This window comes from Pantherophis guttatus, chromosome 18 (genome assembly GCF_059756535.1).
Source record: "Pantherophis guttatus breed Tessera chromosome 18, ASM5975653v1, whole genome shotgun sequence".
NCBI lineage: Eukaryota > Metazoa > Chordata > Lepidosauria > Squamata > Colubridae > Pantherophis > Pantherophis guttatus.
The window spans coordinates 4,505,001-4,523,118 of NC_142080.1; the positions used below are offsets into that span (position 1 = coordinate 4,505,001).

Below are 18,118 nucleotides of genomic sequence, written 5' to 3' on the forward strand. Positions count from 1 at the left end.
ATTTACCTGTCTGCTTGTATATTTATTTATTTATTTTCTATTTGGCTTCCCGCAGTGAGCAGGCAGAGAATTGGGCATCAGTTTGCTTGCTTGCTTTCTTGGTTTTTTTTTATCCTGCCTTTATCACTTTATAAATAACTCAAGGCCGCAAACATAGGTAAAACAAATTCCTTCTCCTGTTTTTTTCCCACAACATTGGGCTGAGAGAGAGGGACAAATTGGTTAGAAGCAGCCAAAGGGTATTGGGCATTCTTAAAGACGAGACATTGTCCTCAAGGTACAACCGTTCGTTTAGTGACCGTTTGAAGTTATGACGGCACCGAAAAATCCTGGCACTTGGGAACACTGTTGCAGCATCCACACAGTTGCTTTCAAACCAGCAAAATCGTGACCCAAAATGACCTCGTCCTCTAGTTTGCCGAAAGATCATCAGGGTTATTGGTGAGCCAAGTAACATTGAAGATTCTAGTTGGGGACTAGAAAAAAAGTAGCTGACTTTTGCCAACCACTGTTTTGTAAAGAGAAACAATGTTTGAAATTAGGGACATTTGGTCTGTGGAAGTCTTCCTCTACAAATGTACTAATGCTGTGGCAGTCTTTTTTTTTTTTTTTTGTATCTTTAAAAGCTGTTGTAGCAGAATAATCTACAGCATAACTTGATTTTTTTTTTCTTTGTGCTAAATCTTAGAATGGGCTTCTTAGGACAGTTCTGCTCCCACTTTTTTGGAGGAAATTGCTTTGATAGAATATACATGGCAGTGATTTGTGTAAAATATGTTGTGAAACACAGTTTTGATTTTGTTTTGTCGCAAAGTGTGATCCCCTTTCAACCTGGTGCCCCTCTCCCATTATTAGGGATTACCAGAATCTAAATAAATTCCAGAATTCCTGGGTAGCATCAGTTGTCTTGGATGGTCTTGATTTGAAACACATTTTAGCTTTCTTTCTCATCTAAGTTAAAATATCACACCTTAAAGAAGGTAATGGGGTGGGTTAAAACTATCGATTTTTCTGAATTTGAGGTGTGAGTAAAATCTATAATATTCCTCCTTGCTTGCAGACTCTGGATGGAGTACAATAAAATTAAAACAAAAACTCAATGTAAACAATGAAATAGCCACAGAAATCATTCATAAACATCATAGGTATTAATAAAACTAAAATAGTTTAAGGATAGAATGTGCTCTAGAATGTGTTTGAAATAAAGTTGAGTATCATCCACAGCATAACTTGAATAATACCGATGATACTGTATGAATAATTATAATTAAAGAATAATTGTTACTATTTCAATTTATGTGCTTAGTAGATAGGAAGTCATGGTTGCCTGAACAGTTGCTCTATTCTTCTTTGCTAGCTGCAAGAAAATACTTAAAAAATATGTTTTGGGGTTTTAACCTTTTATAGCCCAGAACATTTTCTTTATATTCCCAACAGCCCTCTCTGTATTATTATTCCTTTTTGCTTTGAGGTGATGGTCATATGAGCAGTATAAACGTTTAAATATGGTAGTAAGATTTGGTCTTGGAATGCAATGCATATTTTAATTATCACGTTCTAACAGTGTGAGGAGATTTATACAGTTTTCACTACAAATCTGATGTACTTGCTAGGTCTTTGCAAGAAATTGAAGTGCTTATTGTGCTCTGCTGATATTTAATAAATAGCAAGTCCCAGATATAATTAATCAGTTTTTTCTAGCTATATATTTTTCTTAAAATTGCTCTCCTTTGGTTTGTAAAATCGTTGGTCCCCAGACCCAGTGAGGACTTGGTTAATTGCAGATAACTTGAAATAAAATTTCACAGTTATCTGCAGGAAGCGTACTAATGACATAATGAATTGCATAGCTAACTATACATTGTAACTATACAATCTACACTGTTGAAGTGTAGATTGTACATATGGGATAAGGTCTTTGGGAGATTTTAATCTACACAAGATTGATTTTCTGCATTCAGAAAGCTTTTGTAATATATAAGCATCCACATTAGTCTTTAAAATGTGGAGGCTTTTCCAGAAAGTATGAATAAGGGATAATGTACATATCAATCATGCATATGTTAAAAGGCCTTCCCTCTGAGAGCATTAGAGACAGGCAGAACTCCGAAGTGGAAAATGAAACATGCCATTTTGATTTCCTGCAGTTGCCCTGAATGATAGGTACCCAAAGTAGACAGATGTGATGTGAGGCTTGTTCGTAATTATTTATTTATTGGGCACAAGGGATTTGGGCTACTCAAGAGTCTAAGCACCAGGTGAGAGTTATATTCTATGTTTGAAATGGTGAAAAGGACTTACCTGTTTTCTGTATGGGTGTTTTTTTTTCCCCCCTAACAAAATCTGCCTGCTTGTTTTTCTTCCCAGGAAATGAGGATGAGAAGGCAAAACAGGCTGGGCCGGACGGTGAACGCCACGGCCTCAAAAGACAGCGCGATGAGAAGGAAGAGCACGGTCGTGCTTATTTTGAGTTTCGAGAGGAGGCTTATAACAGCCGGTGAGCTACGGATGGTTTGGGCTGGGAATTTAATCCGCTAGGCCAGAGGAGCGAAACAGAAGTGCAGTAGAGAATTTGGAGGACGGGTTTTAGTGGCTTAGAAGCAAATGAAGAAACGTTATCAAAGGTTTGCAGCCACTGATAACGATTGATGTACCAGTGAGTGAGTGGCTGGCTCTCACCTTTCTGTGGAACACAGAACAGTTGGCTTTAGTTTTGGAAGCTCCTTGGTGGGCAATTTTCTCATTTTGGTCTGTGGGGTACAGGTAGTCCTTGACTTAACGATTCATTTAGTGATCGAAGTTACGACAGCACTGGAAAAACGTGACTTGCGACCATTTTTCACCCTTAACAACCACTGCAGCTTCCCCATGGTCACGTGATCAAAATTCAGACTGCTTGGCAACTGACTCACATTCATGACGGTTGCCGGATCCCAGGGTCACGTAAAAACACGCTTTGCAACCTTCTGACCAGCAAAGTCAGCGGGGAAGCTAGATTCACTTAACCACTGTGTTACTCACTTAACATCTGCAGTGATTCGCTTAACAACCGCGGCAAAGAAAGGCGGTAAAACGGGGCAACATTCGCTTAAGAAATGCCTCCCTTAGCAACAGAAATTTTGGACTCATAATTGTGGGTCATAAGTCGAGGATTACCTGAAGCCAGAACTGGGGAAGAGAGCAGAAGGTTGCTTTCTTTTTTACACACCTTTTTTTTTTTTTTTTATGACAGTGAATTTTAAAGATGGTTTTCTTGATTGTCCTTTTCAATACAGATCTAAGTCTCCACCACCCCCAGAAGAGGAACCTAGGACAGAGGATGACGAGACTCTCGTGATCCTGGACACATGTACGTATCGATTCTGTGCGCTTGTCTCTAGGGGAGAAAGCAAAGATACCCGCAAGATGAAATATGTATAACTCCAGGTGAATTTCAACCCTGCTCAAGGCAGCACCAGTTGCCTGAAGAAGATAATTGAAACCTGAATGGTTCTGCGGTTTTATTTTAATGTCCCTCCCTCTTGAAGCAGGACACTAATCTTGAGTCATAACCAATCCTCGCTTCAATCCGGCACATAAGGCGAGCCTGCGGCCTTATTCCTCATCAAAGTATAATTCTGTGAAATCAGGGGAATTTGTTCTTAGTGAACAAAGCGTTATTTTTGTTTTCATATTTAATCTCCCGCTTCTGTTTACAACAGGAAAAAAAACAACAATGTAGTAAAACAATTGCAACTTTTTTATTTTTGCTTTTTTTTTTTTTTTAATTTGATTTATATGCCGCCCTTCTCCGGAGACTCAGGGCGGCTTACAATGCGTTAAGCAATAGCCTTCATCCTTTTGTATATTTATGCAAAGTCAGCTTATTGCCCCCACAAACTGGGTCCTCAATTTACCCACCTTTGAAAGGATGGAAGGCTGAGTCAACCTTGAGCCTTGGTGAGATTCGAACCTGCAGTAATTGCAGGCAGCTGGTCTTAATAACCAGCTTAATAACAGGGTGCCTTAGACCACTGTACTACCAAGGCTCTTGATAGAGCTCTTGGTAGGCTCTTGTAGTACCAAGGCTCCGCTTGTCGCGGAGTTAGCCGAACTCTGGTTTTCATCGCCCCCCCCTCCCCTCCCGCTTCCGTTTCTCCCCCAGATACATGCGATCTCCACTTCAAAGCCACCAAGGACCGCTATGGAGGGCAGCCTCTGTTTTCGGAGAAGTTCCCCAATCTCTGGTCTGGGGCGAGAAGCACACACGGGGTGAAAGGAGGCAAAGTCTGCTTCGAGGCGAAGGTGAGGAGGCTGGCAGTCGATGTGAGAGCTTTTGCTGGCAAGTGGGATCGGGGCCAGTCCATTTAATTTTACAGGGCAGGATGTGGCTTCACTAGGGAAAGGGTTGAAAATCGGTAGGGAAAAAAGCCATAGATTGCCTGAAAGATTTAGATAATGGGCACAAAGCAGCAGCCTTTAGCACAGATAGTCCTCAACTTAACGACCACTACTGGAACCAGAATTTCCATTGCTAAGCAAGGCCATTAAGTGAGTTTATGAACTTTTTGGCATTGCATTGTTAACATGATATATGCAGTCCAGCTTGCCCCATTGACTTTGCTTATCAAGACACCAGCTCCACTGTAACTTAAATGTAAGGAGGATTATCTGTATTATAAATAAATTGACGAGGAAGCCAAATGGTTTAGACTGCTATTCACAGGGCACTTTTATCAGAATCAAGTCTTGCAGAAGCAGGGAACTTGAAGGTGAAACTAACCAGGAAGGGAGATTCCCATCTCTAGGCCCATCCCTTTCCCATCTGGTGTTTTTGGTCTTCCCTTCCCTGTCTTTAGGTGACACAAAACCTGCAACTCAAGGAAGGCTGCACAGAGACTCAGTTGCTCCGGGTCGGATGGTCTATCGATCTCTCTCGTTCCCAGCTAGGTAAGTCCACCTTCCAGGATAGCTCAGCTGATCCTTCCCGGGTCGATGGTGAGGGGCCCAGGGAGTGGGGCTGGGTTGTCCACAGCGCCGCCCGAGTAAGCATTTGCTGTCTCATAGGTGAGGATGAGTTTTCTTACGGCTATGATGGACGAGGGCTGAAGGCTGAAAATGGGCAGTTTGAAGAATTCGGTCAGGCCTTTGGGGAGAACGACGTGATCGGTTGCTTTGCCGTAAGTGCCGTGCAAGAAGACTTTATTTGGGGTGGGGTGGGGGGGGTTATGTGTCTGGAGAAACCCCAGTTTGGGGCAGGACCCAGGTGCCGCACAAGCAAACTGCTCTGTTCCTTGATCCGGTCTCATTCAGGAGACCGCCGCCTGCTTTAAGTGCCATCTTCAGCCTTTGCTCTAATCTCCTTAGAACGGCCCCATCTGTCTGTCTGGTTTGCTGACTGCTCAGCAAAGCACCCGCCGTTTCCTGCTCGAACGGCGAGGTCCCCCCCCCACACGAAACATGGCTCAGGTGGCCCCCAAATCCCCGCAGGGCCGATAAACACCCCCCTCCCTCCCCTCACACCTTCTGTCTTCTGCCTTACAGAACTTCGAAAGCGAAGAGGTGGAGCTGTCCTTCTCCAAGAACGGGGAGGACCTGGGCGTGGCTTTCCAAATCAGCAAAGAATTGCTGGGGGACAGGGCCCTCCTGCCCCACGTCCTGTGCAAGAATTGCGCCGTGGAGCTCAACTTCGGCCAGAAGGAAGAGCCCTATTTCCCGATTCCTGAGGGTTACCTGTTCATTCACGCCGTCCCCGCCGAGGAGCGTGTGCGCACCCCGGCACCCCCCAAAGCGCCTGCAAAATGTGAGGTAGCCTAAGTCTCTTTGTTTTGCTCCCTTCCCACCCACCACCACCCACCTCCCCTATCCCCAATACAAACAGTTTGTTAGATAGTTTCAGTCTTGGGAGATCTGCTGGCAGTTGTGCTCGCGTTGCGGTTGCAGCTGTGAAAAAGGTGTCGTTTAAATTCGATCCCTAGCATCGGCTTGCGTATCTTGCAGCCCTTTAGGAAAAGTGTCTGATTGAAGTAGTAGTTCAGGAAGGCAGTGCAGGCCGTGGACTGCCCACATCGGTCCGATTGAAATTATTTTTTTCTCCTTGGGCAGGGGGTCTCCAAACTTGGCAGCTTTTAAGACTGGTGGACGTCAACTCCCAGAATTAAAAATTCCTTAGCCTGGCTGAGGAATTCCGCGATTTGAAGTCCGCCAGTCTTTAAAGTTGCCAAGTGTGAAGATCCCTGTCCTTGGGCGTCCTCCCTCCTTTCTCTAAGTGTGAGCACTACCCTGTGCCCTCTGTTTGATCAGTGGCAAGGAATGAGAGGTTTCCCAAAAGGGAAAGGGCTGTGGCTTGAACCTTAAGCTCCAGAAACTCTTGTTTTCTTTTCTTCTTAAGAGTACCACCTATATTTGTAGCTCAGGGTTGAATTGTGAGGCCTTTAGCGCTCTACGAGCTTGGCGGTTTTCTGGCAGACGTCTCATGACCCAACTAGGTGGCATCATTAGTGCTAGAAGGCAGTGGGGTTTTGTTCTCTATCCCATTCAAAGGAGACAGAAACACATTTGGAATTTTCAGACTCTGCCAATAGAAGAGAATATTTGTAGCTCAGATTTTGAACTGTGGAGTCTTCGGTGTTCTCTGTGCTTGGTTGGTTTTATTGGAGACATTTCATGACCCAATTAGGTAACATCATTAGTGCTGGAAGGGAGCAGGAGAGGCATTTGCAGAGAGGAGGAGGAATAGGAAGAGAACTGTGAAGTCTTCGGTGTTCTCTGTGCTTGGTTGGTTTTATTGGAGACAATTCATGACCCAATTAGGTAACATCAGTGTTAGAAGGGAGTGGTGGCTTGCCTTGTCGGGGTGAGGAGGTTACCTAGTTGGGTCATGAAACTTCTCACAGCTCAGCTCAGAGAACACCAAGGATTCCACAGTTCTAAGATTGCTAATTCTGTAAACTAAGAATGGAAATGCTACCCTGGCGTGTTAGAGCTTTGATTCCCACAGTGGCCAGTCATCAGTGCCCCTGGGAAGACCAGAGAAGCACCCCAGAATAATTGAGGCTTCCACCCTGAGGCCTTGAGGAGAAAGTCATCGTGACTAGCAGCCCTTGATAGCTTTATCACCGGAATCCCTGCAGACCTCTTTTAAAAGCCAGTCATGCTACTAGTCCTCGGGATACCTCACAATAGGCATATGCTGTTATTCTTATTTGGCATTCAGGGCCAACAGCTTTTTCGGCAGCGCAAAGCAAGCTCTCCTTGAGTCTATCTCTCTCTCCTAATGGATTGGTTAAAAGGCTACAAATATTTCTGGCTATTATAGCTTAGTTTCCCTTTTTATCTTTTTCCTCCTCAAGACTGTCTCATTTCAAGGCATCCACGTAACCTTAATAGCATTTTGGCACCTCCTTCCCTGCAGAGGCCTCGATTGAATGGGCGTCGCTTACTCTCTCTCTCTTTCTCCCGTCTTCCCTGAACCAGGTTTTGCTGATGGTTGGGCTACCAGGATGTGGGAAAACGTTTTGGGCCCAGAAGCACACCGAGGAGAATCAGGACAAGCGTTTCAACATCTTGGGGACCGACAACATCCTGTACCAAATGAAGGTAAAAAAAAAAGAGAGAGGGATGTCCCCGACTAGCTGCTGCAAAGACTTACGGCGACAATTGAGCTCCGTTGTTAAGCGAGGCAGTTGTTAATTGAGCTTTGCCCCATTTTTACGACTTTTCTTGCCACCGTTGTGAAGGGAATCCCTGCAGTCAAGCTAGCAACACCGTTGTTAAATGAATCTGGCTTTCCCCGTTGACTTTGCTTGTCGCAAAAGGGGGAATCACGTGACAACCCAACCACCCACCCACCCACCCTGCCCCGGTACACTGCGACTGTCATAAATATGAACCAGTTGCCAAGCATCTGAATGAATTTTGATCTCGTGACCACGGGGGTGCTGCAACGCTTAAAAAAAAGTCACTTTTTTCAGTGCTGTAACTTTGAACTGTCAATAAATGAACTGTTGTAAGTCGAGGATGAAGAGCAATTAAGGAAATCATGGTTAACTCTGCACGTCATTCTTTGGGACTCTCAGGAGATACCCCATGGGCCTCTCTCGTCCTTCTGATTTCATCAAATTAAAAAAACAAAACAATCCTATCTGGTGATATGTAACTTCCAAAAATTTTGAGTAGTAATCTGCCCCCCGATCAATCCCTCCCTCGCCTTTCCCCAAATGTGGGGGGTTTCTCCCTCCTTTAATCTTTCTGCTCTCCCCCAATTTCCTTCCTCGCCAGACAAAAGGCCTCGCGGTTGAAGAGCCGCTGCCTATCGAAGCTCGCGATTCGCTGCTTCAGCAAGCTGCCCGTTGCGTGAGCAAACTGGTCCAGATCGCACCCCGGACAAGGAGAAATTTTATTCTCGATCAGGTAATTTATATTTAAAAATCCAGAGACCTTTGATGGATGTCAAAAAAAAGAGTTTCTCATCTCCACAAATGATTCTGAACCAGCAGAGTGAGGATGCAATTTTTGGAACCCTTCACACTTGTGGTTTTTTTTTTTTTTGGTTTTTTTATTAGTGTTTGTTGGTGTTCTTTTGCCAGATAGATGCAGGCAGCTTTAAAAGCCAAAGGATTGTTGTCCAGGTAGTCCTCGAGTTACGACCTTATTGGAGAGCCTGTCTATTATGGTCGTAAAATGGGTCAATGATGTGCCTGACCTGATTTTACGTCTTTTTGAGCCAGTTTTAAGCAAACGCTGTGTCTCTTAAGCGGTTTACAGAGTCAGCTTCTTGCCCCCAACAATCTGGGTCCTCATTTTACCCACCTTGGAAGGACAGAAGGCTGAGTCAACCTCGAGCCCGTCAAGATCAAACTCCTGGCTGTGGGCAGAGCCAGCAATACTGCATTCTAACCATTGGGAAGGAAGAAAGAAAGAAAAAGAAAGATAGCACTTAAACTTACATACCGCTTCGAAGTGCTTTAGAGCCTTTCTAAGTGGTTTATAAAGTCAGCCTATTGCCCCCCAACAACCTGGGTCCACGTTTTACCGACCTCGGAAGGACGGAAGACTGCGTTAACCTTGTGCCGGTCAGGATTGAACTCCTGGCTGCGCCTACAATGCTGATTTCTAACCGCTGTGCCACCACGGCTCCAAATGGGAGCTGTACTTCAGCAGCTCTGGAGGGCTTCAGGGGTGCGATCCAGATGACACGGCTGCTTTCCCCCCCGGAATGCCACCTCGGCCTTTCTGAATCCCCCTTTCCCCTCCTTCCCTAGTGCAACGTCTACAACTCCGGCCAGCGAAGGAAACTCCTGCCTTTCAAAGGCTTCCTTCGCAAAGTGGTGGTGCTAGTGCCCAGCGAGGAAGATTGGGTGGACAGGCTGCAGCAGAGGGAGAAAGCCGAAGGGGAGAACGTGCCGGAATCAGTGATGCTGGAAATGAAAGGTACGGTCCGTTCAAAGATCCAGACTTGGTGTGTGTGTGGGGTGTGGGGGAGGCACTCATTTGGTGGAATTAAGGCTTGTGGGGGGGGGGCCTTCTCATCTCTTTGATCTTTTGCATCCCTCCATCCCAGCCAACTTCTCCCTTCCGGACAAATGCGACTACATCGACGAAGTCCTCTTTCAAGATTTGGCAAAAGAGGAGGCCCAGCCTCTGGTCACTAAATACAAGGAAGATGCCCGGAAGCTCCTCCCACCTTCCGAGAAACGGACGAACCGTCGCAACAACCGGAACAAACGCAACCGCCAGAATCGCAACCGCGGCCAGGGATACGGTGAGGCTGGAGGCGGGCGAGACAGGCTGCGGGGTAGAGTTGTCTTGGTGTTGCCGAACTGCCGGGGGCTTCTTTAGATCTTCAAAAGAATTCTGGGCACCTTTCAGAGGGTCTAGGAAAGCCAAGCCGCTGCGGGACAACTCAACACCGCCTTAATTGTTTAGTTCACTTATTTATTTATTAATATTCATCGAAATTAATTCAGTTTTTGTGCTCGTTGAATTGTCCCATGGCGAGTTGATTCCTGGTTCTGGCTGTGCTTGTTCCTTGGCCCTTGTAAATTGACGGGGTTTTTTTTTCTTTCTCTGCCATTTCCGCTGGCTTGTGGGAAGAACAAAGGGGAATTTGGAGGGGCTCACATGATGGGATCTAGTTGGGGCTGGGGGTGCTTAGTGCTCTCAGATCTTGGTTGCTTCCTTGCAGACGTTTCATTACCCAACCAAGTATCCTTATCAGTGCTAGAAGGGAGTGGGGTTTGCGGAGAGGAGGAGGACTATAACGGGGTCTTTGGTGCTTTCTGAGCTTGGCTCTCTTTTACAGATGTTTCATTAACTAACTACCGTATTTTTCGGACTATAAGACGCACTTTTTTGTCTCCCAAAAAGGGGTGAAAATGTCTGCGCGTCTTATAGACTGGATATTGCCGAAGCCCTGCTCACCCACCAGCCATTTTTTGGCCTCCACGTGCCCTGTTTTGAGGGCTTTTTTCGGCCTGTTTTGGGGGCTTTTTTGGGCCCCTTTTGGGGGCTTTTTTGGGGCTTTTTTCGAGGCTTTTTTTGGCCTGTTTTGGGGGCTTTTTGGCCTGTTTTCGAGGCTTTTTTTGGCCTGTTTTGGGGGCTTTTTTGGCCTGTTTTCGAGGCTTTTTTCGGCCTGTTTTGGGGGCTTTTTTCGGCCTGTTTTGGGGGCTTTTTTCGGCCTGTTTTTGAGGCTTTTGGGCCCATTTTTGAGGCTTTTTTGGGCCCCTTTTGGGGGCTTTTTTTGGGGCCTGTTTTCAGGGCTTTTTTCAGCCCGTTTTTTCTTTTTTCTTTTTGAAAAAAACGGGCTAAAAATAGCCTCAAAAATGGGCCTAAAAAAGCCCTGGAAACAGACTGAAAAAGATCCGAAAAAAAGGGGGGGGGGGACTTTTTTTTGTTGTTTTCCTCTTCTAAATTTAAGTGCATCTTATAGTCTGAAAAATACAGTATATAACGTCATCAGTGCTAAAAGGGGGCATTTGCAGCAAACCCCATTCAGCTAGGAAATCCAGATGGATTTCACCAAGCCAAAACTCTGGTCTAACTCACTTTCTCTCCTGTTTCTCCCAGTCGGAGGAGGTCAGCGCCGGGGTTACAACAACCGAGCCTATGGACAACAGCAGTACTGGGGGCAGCCTGGAAACAGAGGGGTGAGTATATCTCTTTATTTTTGTGGGTCGGCGCACAAGATGTTCAGACTGCATCTGGCCTTTTTTATCCATCTCTCGAGTCCTTCCCAAGGACCTGGGTTAGGCAGATGTGGACGTTTGATGGTTTTAAAGGTCTCGTCGCAGGATATAAGTTGTTCCGAGACAAGCTGCCTTTTGCAATTGACCGGCGTTGAATTTGTCAATGCCGGTGGGTGTTTTCAAATGGTGCTCCAGTTATTATTGAATAATAATCAAAAATTATTATTTTGATAATAAGCAACCAGGGTGGATTTGACTTAAATCGAGTTGATTTAAATCACAATTTAAATCATGATTTAAATCACTAGTAAAAAGGCTTGATTTAAATCAACTCGATTTAAATCATAATTTTTAAAGAGCAGCTGTCATCTCTGCTACTCCTTTGACCCACTGTTGACTCACCGATAGTCCCAGTGTTGCAGAATAGACAGCCTCGTGCTACATAACTAAGTTCCATTTCATGCTGAATAAACTAAATTATTTATGTATCTTAAATAGAAAACTATCTTACGATAGATTTTTACCCCAAAAGTTTTTTATTAAAATAAATTCGATAAAAATCAAAAAAATCCGATTTAAATCAGAAAAAATCTGATTTTTTTGATTTTTTTAAAAAAATCATTGATTTTTATCCACTCTGTAAGCAAGCCAAGGCATTGCTTATTATCATTCATTTATTTTTATGCTGCCCATGTCGCTGATAACAGCAAATCTGGCCGGCTTTCCTTCCCACCCATTGATAAGGGCGTTTTTTTTCAAAACCGATAGCACTGTTTCTTTAAAAATATAATTTTTTAAAGAGCTTGCAATACTGCATTCTAACCATTGGGAAGAAAGGAAGGTAGGTAGCAATAGCGCTTAAACTTATATACCGCTTCAGAGCCTCTCTTAAGTGGTTTACAGAGTCAGCCTATTGCCCCCAATAATCTGTGTCCTCATTTTGAAACCTTAGAAGGCTGAGTCAACCGTGAGCCAGTCAGGATCGAACTCCTGGCAGTCGGTAGAGTTCGTCTGCAATACCGCATTCTAACCACTGCGCCACCATTATGGGACCACTAATTGTCTTCCCCTCCCCTCCCCATTAGTTCTAGAGCAGCGGCCTTCAACCTTTCGGGCCGCAGGGACCGGTTCCATAGAGAAAGGGTTTTCCGTGGACCAGAGAGGCCGTGTTTTCCGCTGCTGCCTGCACCCCATAGATGGGGCTTCGCTTGTGGTTTGGAAACCTTGGTACCTTTGATGGCCTAAGGACGGTCCTTAGAAACTCAGGGCGGTAACGCCTGGCCCTGGTTTGAGCAAGCCATGGTCTACGATTGAGGCTTCTGACCAATCGGGCATCGATGCTTCTAACTGACATCTTTTAACCCGCAGGGTTATCGCAACTTCTATGACAGCTACAGAGGCAGGGATTACAATCGCTTCTATGGACGCGATTATGATTACAACAGATACCGGGACTACTACAGGGACTACAACCGAGAGGTAAGAGGTTGTATATGTCCAGGGCAGAGTTACAGGTAGTCCTCGACGTACGACCCTAATGAAACCTGCCTATCATAGCTGTACATTACGACGGTCGCCTGTTTTTATGACTTTTGTGTGTGTGTGTGTGGCAGTCCTTAAGCAGACACTGCGGTGGCGAAGCGAACGACGGGCGTGGTTTTGCCCAAAACTGGAAGTGCCACTGCCCTTCCAACAGGGATCTGACTACAGGTAGTCCTCGATTTATGACCTGACCACAGTTGAGCCCAAAATTTCCATTGCTAAATGAGACAGTTAAATGAGCTTTGTCTCATTTTATGACCCCATGATCACAACTGATCCCCATGATCACAATTGATTTACATCTGTGACGGCGACAGTGTCCTGGGGTCAAGTAACCCATTTTGCGACCTTCTGGGGAAGCCAGATTCACCGAACAGCAGTTCAACTAATGGAACAACGGCAGCGTTGTAAAATGGGGCAAAGTCATTTAACAAAAGTTTCGCTTAGCAACAGAAATTTTGGCTTCCATAAGTCTAGGGCTACCTGTAAATCTTATTGTTTGGTTAAATAATCTATGTTGGAGATTATACACTGCTCAAAAAAAATAAAGGGAACACAAGCAGAAGACATCCGAGATCTGAATGAATGAAATAGCCTTATTAAATACTTCGTTCGTTACATACAGTAGTTTTTGTGTTCCCTTTAGTTGTTTGAGCAGTGTATAAATTACTGTATGTAAAGAACAAAGTATTTAATAAGGCTCTTTCATTCATTCAGATCTCGGATGTCTTCTGCTTGTGTTCCCTTTATTTTTTTTGAGCAGTACATTTATTTGGTTCTTCCAGCTATTTTTTTTTAGTTGGTTTCTTAATTCCCGTCAGTCCTCTGCCAGCTCCCTTCTTAACTCACCCCCTTGTCTTTTGTCAGTGGCAGAACTACTATCAAGACAGAGACCGATACTACAGGAATTACTACGGATACCAGGGGTACCGGTGAAACCCCTTGGCCGCCTCCACCCTTCAGCCAAGCACCCAGGCTCAACAGAGGGAGAGAAGGAGAAGGGAGAATGTCCGCCACTTCTCCAGAAGCAAGCAACGGAAATGGGAGTGGGGGGGGAGGGGAAAGGGGGGGGAGGAGGAGGAGGAAAGCGGTGGCTGGGTTTGAGAGAGAGAGAGAGAGAGGGTGGGCAAGGGCGGGGGGGGGGAGGTTTGAAAACCGAAACAAAAATTGTAAATTTTTTTTTTTAAAGTTTGTTGGAAAAAAAAAATATTGTCTTATTCTATAAAAAAAAAAAGAGGGGGGGAAAAAAACCGAGAAAAAAAAACACAAAAAAAAAAACAAACCACATTTCAAACCCTAGTTTAGACATTTGTAATCCCCATTTGTTCGCCTGGGGGAGGGGGGGGGAACACAACTACAGAGCAGCACTTAAAAAAAGCCGTCTATTAATCGGATAGGAAAACAAGACATGGTAGAGTGGCTAGGCTGGCAGCTTGTCCTGGGGGCTGGGGCGGGGCGGGGGCACCGAAACGGGAGAGGCAGGTCTCCTGGGGGGGGGGGGCGGGGACGATGCAGGGAAGACGGGGCGCAGAGCTGGGGAGATGGATGGTTGGGCATCCCCCCGTTTTCGACGTAAAACCCAGGGGGGGGAGGAAGTCGTATGTCGACATATAATTCAGTTTTCGGGCCCTTCTCCTCCTCCGCTCTGTCAAAATACCAGCCCGCATTTTCAGACAGTGAATTGCTGGATGGCCTGTTAGATGTTGGGTGCCACAGGCTGGAGGCTAAACTTTTCCTCGCCGTTCCTCCTCCGAGATTTCAGGCAAGGCTCACAAATCCCCTCCGATGTACCACCAAACCAGCCAGTTATTCCCACCCCCCCTCCCCGTTTGAAGCCCGTAGCTCTTTTTTCCCCTCTCCTCTCCCGAAATTTAGCAGAGCCCCTTTTTGGATCATCTCTGTACAGAATCTACGTCCTTTCCTCCTCCTCCTCCTCCTCCTCCTCCTCCTCCTCTCTTTTCTTCTATTTTCTATTTTAGTTTTTTGTTTTTTGCCTTGATAACGGAACGAACGGAACTTAAATCTCTCAGGGTTTCTGCCGGATCTCCTGGTTGTTAGCACCTGACATGTATATAGGGGAAAAAAAATCTGTGCTAGCAGGTCGAATTCAGCTTCCGAGTAGCTTTAATGTGGAGCATCGAAAGGTCGTTTTATTTTGTTGCTGGTTTTTTTTTTTTAAAAAAAAAATACCGTCAAAAGTGCAGGGGTGGGAGAAGGGAAGCCCATCATCCTGTGGTTGTTGTGATTTTGATAAAACGGATCGGCCTCTGTACATAATGTGGGGAAGGGGAGACGGTCTGCATTGAGGGGCTTGGGCAGACGTCTCTGTTTGTGGCTTGGAAAATGAATGTTGGTGTTTTATTTGAAAGCATAGTTCTCTTTCCGCTAGTCGTCTTCTTCTTCTCTCTTCTTCCTCCTCCTCCTTCATCACCTCCTCCTCCTCCTCCTTCCCTATTCTCCTTTTCCTCCCATTAATGAATTAACTTTGTCTTTCTTGGCTTCTCTCGCGGGTTTGGGAGTCTTTTTGTCACTGGATGCCCTCTGGGTGCCCCCCCCTCCCCATTGTGTAAATACCCCTTCGCTTCTTGGCGCTGCTTGTCTCCAGCTTGGCTAATTATGTCTGATTCCCATCCACAGGGATTAAAAGATTAGTTCCTTGTGATTCACTGTTTGAAATTCAAACTTTTTAAATTCCGGGTGGGTGGCTTTGGGGGGGGGGGGTTCTTTTTCCTTTTTTTTTTTTTTTTTAAATGTTGGCTGTTTATTTTATTAATTTTTTTTTTCTTTAAAAGAATAGATTCTCCCGAAATCTCCTTCCCACTCTTCGCAAGCAGCTTTTTATTTCCATCCCCGTTTAAAAAAATAAAAATGCTTATTTCTGCATTTCAGCCAGATTCAGAATCCTGCCGACTTCAGGAGGGGCCTGGGAAAGTAGAATTTTTTTTTTTAATTTTTTTTTTTAAAAGGAAGGTGATACGGATGAGGGGAAGAAAAGGCAGAATTCTGTCTCCATGCATGCATGCGGGTTGTGTGAACAACTGTTTTTTATATCTAAAAGTTAACTGGTATTTTCAATACTTAAGGCCACCGAGGGGGAAATTTTTTTTTTTTATTCTTCTGGAGAAAAGAACAGCGCACATATGCTGAGGGTGAGACTGGGAAGAATATCCGTGCTCGTGAGTAACTTCAGTAGCTGACCGCTTGCGTGAGTTTGAAATGGTGGAGGGGCTTTGAAAAGTTGGCTGTGGGGCATTCCTTGCCCATGTGCAGAGTGCCAGCTGCTGAGATCACAGTAAGGCGTTCCTTGGTTGCACCTGTTGAATCACAGGATAAGGGGGGGACAGGCGCTGGGCCCCAGTTAGCTTCTGTACTTTCTAGGAAATAGAAAGGGGTTAGTTTTGGGGGGGTTTTTTTGGGGAATAAGGGTCTTTTTCAGATGGGACCTTTTTAAAAAATGGGATTTCTGGCTTTCTGGACTGGGGAATGAATGAAACTGCTGCACCCTTAGACCAACAGACCGAAAGAGAGAGAGAGAGAGAGAGAGAAAAGGAAGAGTTCTTAGCAACTTTAGTAGATGTCTTTTTTTTTCTGCACATTTTTGTAAAAAAACAAACTGAAAAAAGGAAGAAAAAAAAAAGTCAAACGGTTCAAAAAAAAAAAAACCCTTTAAAAAAATTCAGCCTGTTTAAAAACAAAATCTGTTAGTGTTTTTTCATGATTGTATGTCTTAGTTTGCTGTAGACAACAAAGCTCAAGCGAAACGGAAGGCAGTAAAAAAAAAAGGAAAAAAAAAAAAAGTTTTTACGAATGGTGAAACGTTGAAGCGGCCAGTAAAAATAAAGAAATAAATAAAAATAAAAACATGGGGAGGGAGGGGTTGCCATTGAACATGTAACTTTTGTGTGGTTGTTTACACCTGTAACTTTTCCTTTCTTAACAATTCTGGCATCTGTAGGTTGGAAAAAGAAAACCTTTCCATTTTTAGAATAAATTAGCCATTCGCTTGACTCTAGCTTTTTCTGTTGCACCGCTAACTTTTTCAGTGTCGTCATTTGAAGCATTGGGCCTTCCTCCTCTTCCTCCTCCTCCTCCTCTTCTCCCCAGTGAAACACAATCTCCAAAGACCAAACCGTTCTGGAAATTAATTTTGATTTTAGCAGAAAAAACCTTCCTCTTCAATAAATTTGAATGTGGGTACTCTTCAGAAGTCTCCTGTTTCGTTGATAACCAGAGGGGGGACCGCCTTTGAGGGCGGGATTCGCATCCGGTGCTTCTTCGTAACCCATCATCTCACCCGGGGCGGGGGGGGAGAGGGAGGGAAATACAAGCAGTCCTCATTTAGTGACCATTGGAACCCGCAACTTGGTCTTTAAGCAGTTGCCGGCAGCTCTTACGATTGGACTTCCACTTCCCTTTGCTGTATAGACCAGCATCGTTTGTCAGTGCATGGACAGCTTAGCAAAGTTCATTTTTTTATCCGCGTTGTAACCGAACGGTCGCTAAACGAGGACTATATAGCCTTATTTATTGAGTTCTTGCTCTTAAGTTTGGCTGTTTCTTTGCTGATGTTGTCCCACCGGAGTAGGTAACATCGGTGCATATAGGAGAGGGTATAAACAGCCAGCTAACTCCTATCTCCCTGATGCCCTGATGATGTTACCTAGCTTGGTAATGAAACATCTGCAAGTAAACCAACAAGCTTGGACGACAACGAAGACTCAACATTTCGTTTCTGTTCTTGATGGCGGAACATTTATTGAAAGGTCTCTGCCTGATGCAGAAGCCTCATAAATTTTGGAAGGGATTGAGGAAAGTATATGCATTTAATGTCCTTTTCCGTATCGCTCTTCTAATCCAATATGCTTTTTTAAAAATACTTATTTAGAGTCCCTCTGTGAGATGATAATTTTTCCTTTTTATCTTACGTAAAGCAAAGCTTAGAATATAATAACACTTGGGAGCTGGGGCAGCAAAAACACCTTAAAATCCAAAGGTTCATTCATCCCAGCAACTTTTAAGATGGGTGGAGTTCAATGCCCATCATTCCCCCATCATGCTGCCTGGGGAATTCTGGGAATTGAAGACCCTGTCCCCCCCCCCCAAACTTAAAAGTTGAACTGCTCTAAGGGAACATTCGCAACACTAAACTACAGTTTTCCTAACCTGATTCGGGAAATAAAAAACTTGGTTATTTCCTGCAAGCGAAAAGACGGAGCTAAGCATCACTGCGACTTTTCATAACTCAGTGGACGTGGGATTTTGGTTCAGCAAGTCCTTTTGACAACTTTTGATGGATCACCATAACTAACCACCTTGTACCTTGTTTTTTTCAAATCATCATCTGTTTTTCCAGCCTCCAGGGTCTTGTTCACAGCTTATCTAAATTTGGCCACTTTAATAATTCCTGCTGG

At 44.6% G+C, this 18,118-nt stretch overlaps 1 protein-coding gene across 1 annotated transcript in view; it reads left to right on the top strand.

Moving 5' to 3' along the window:
- Positions 1–14,048, top strand: part of HNRNPUL2 (heterogeneous nuclear ribonucleoprotein U like 2) — a 17,400-nt gene extending 3,352 nt beyond the window's left edge. Inside the window, exons 2-14 of the mRNA XM_060685090.2 lie at positions 2,368–2,497; positions 3,276–3,349; positions 4,145–4,284; positions 4,839–4,929; positions 5,047–5,159; positions 5,524–5,787; positions 7,456–7,578; positions 8,260–8,391; positions 9,243–9,411; positions 9,542–9,742; positions 11,047–11,126; positions 12,534–12,644; positions 13,575–14,048. Coding sequence (XP_060541073.2) covers positions 2,368–2,497; positions 3,276–3,349; positions 4,145–4,284; positions 4,839–4,929; positions 5,047–5,159; positions 5,524–5,787; positions 7,456–7,578; positions 8,260–8,391; positions 9,243–9,411; positions 9,542–9,742; positions 11,047–11,126; positions 12,534–12,644; positions 13,575–13,643 — 1,697 coding nt within the window. The 3' untranslated portion in view covers positions 13,644–14,048. The remainder of the gene's footprint in view (positions 1–2,367; positions 2,498–3,275; positions 3,350–4,144; positions 4,285–4,838; positions 4,930–5,046; positions 5,160–5,523; positions 5,788–7,455; positions 7,579–8,259; positions 8,392–9,242; positions 9,412–9,541; positions 9,743–11,046; positions 11,127–12,533; positions 12,645–13,574) is intronic.
- The last annotated feature ends 4,070 nt before the right edge of the window (positions 14,049–18,118 follow it).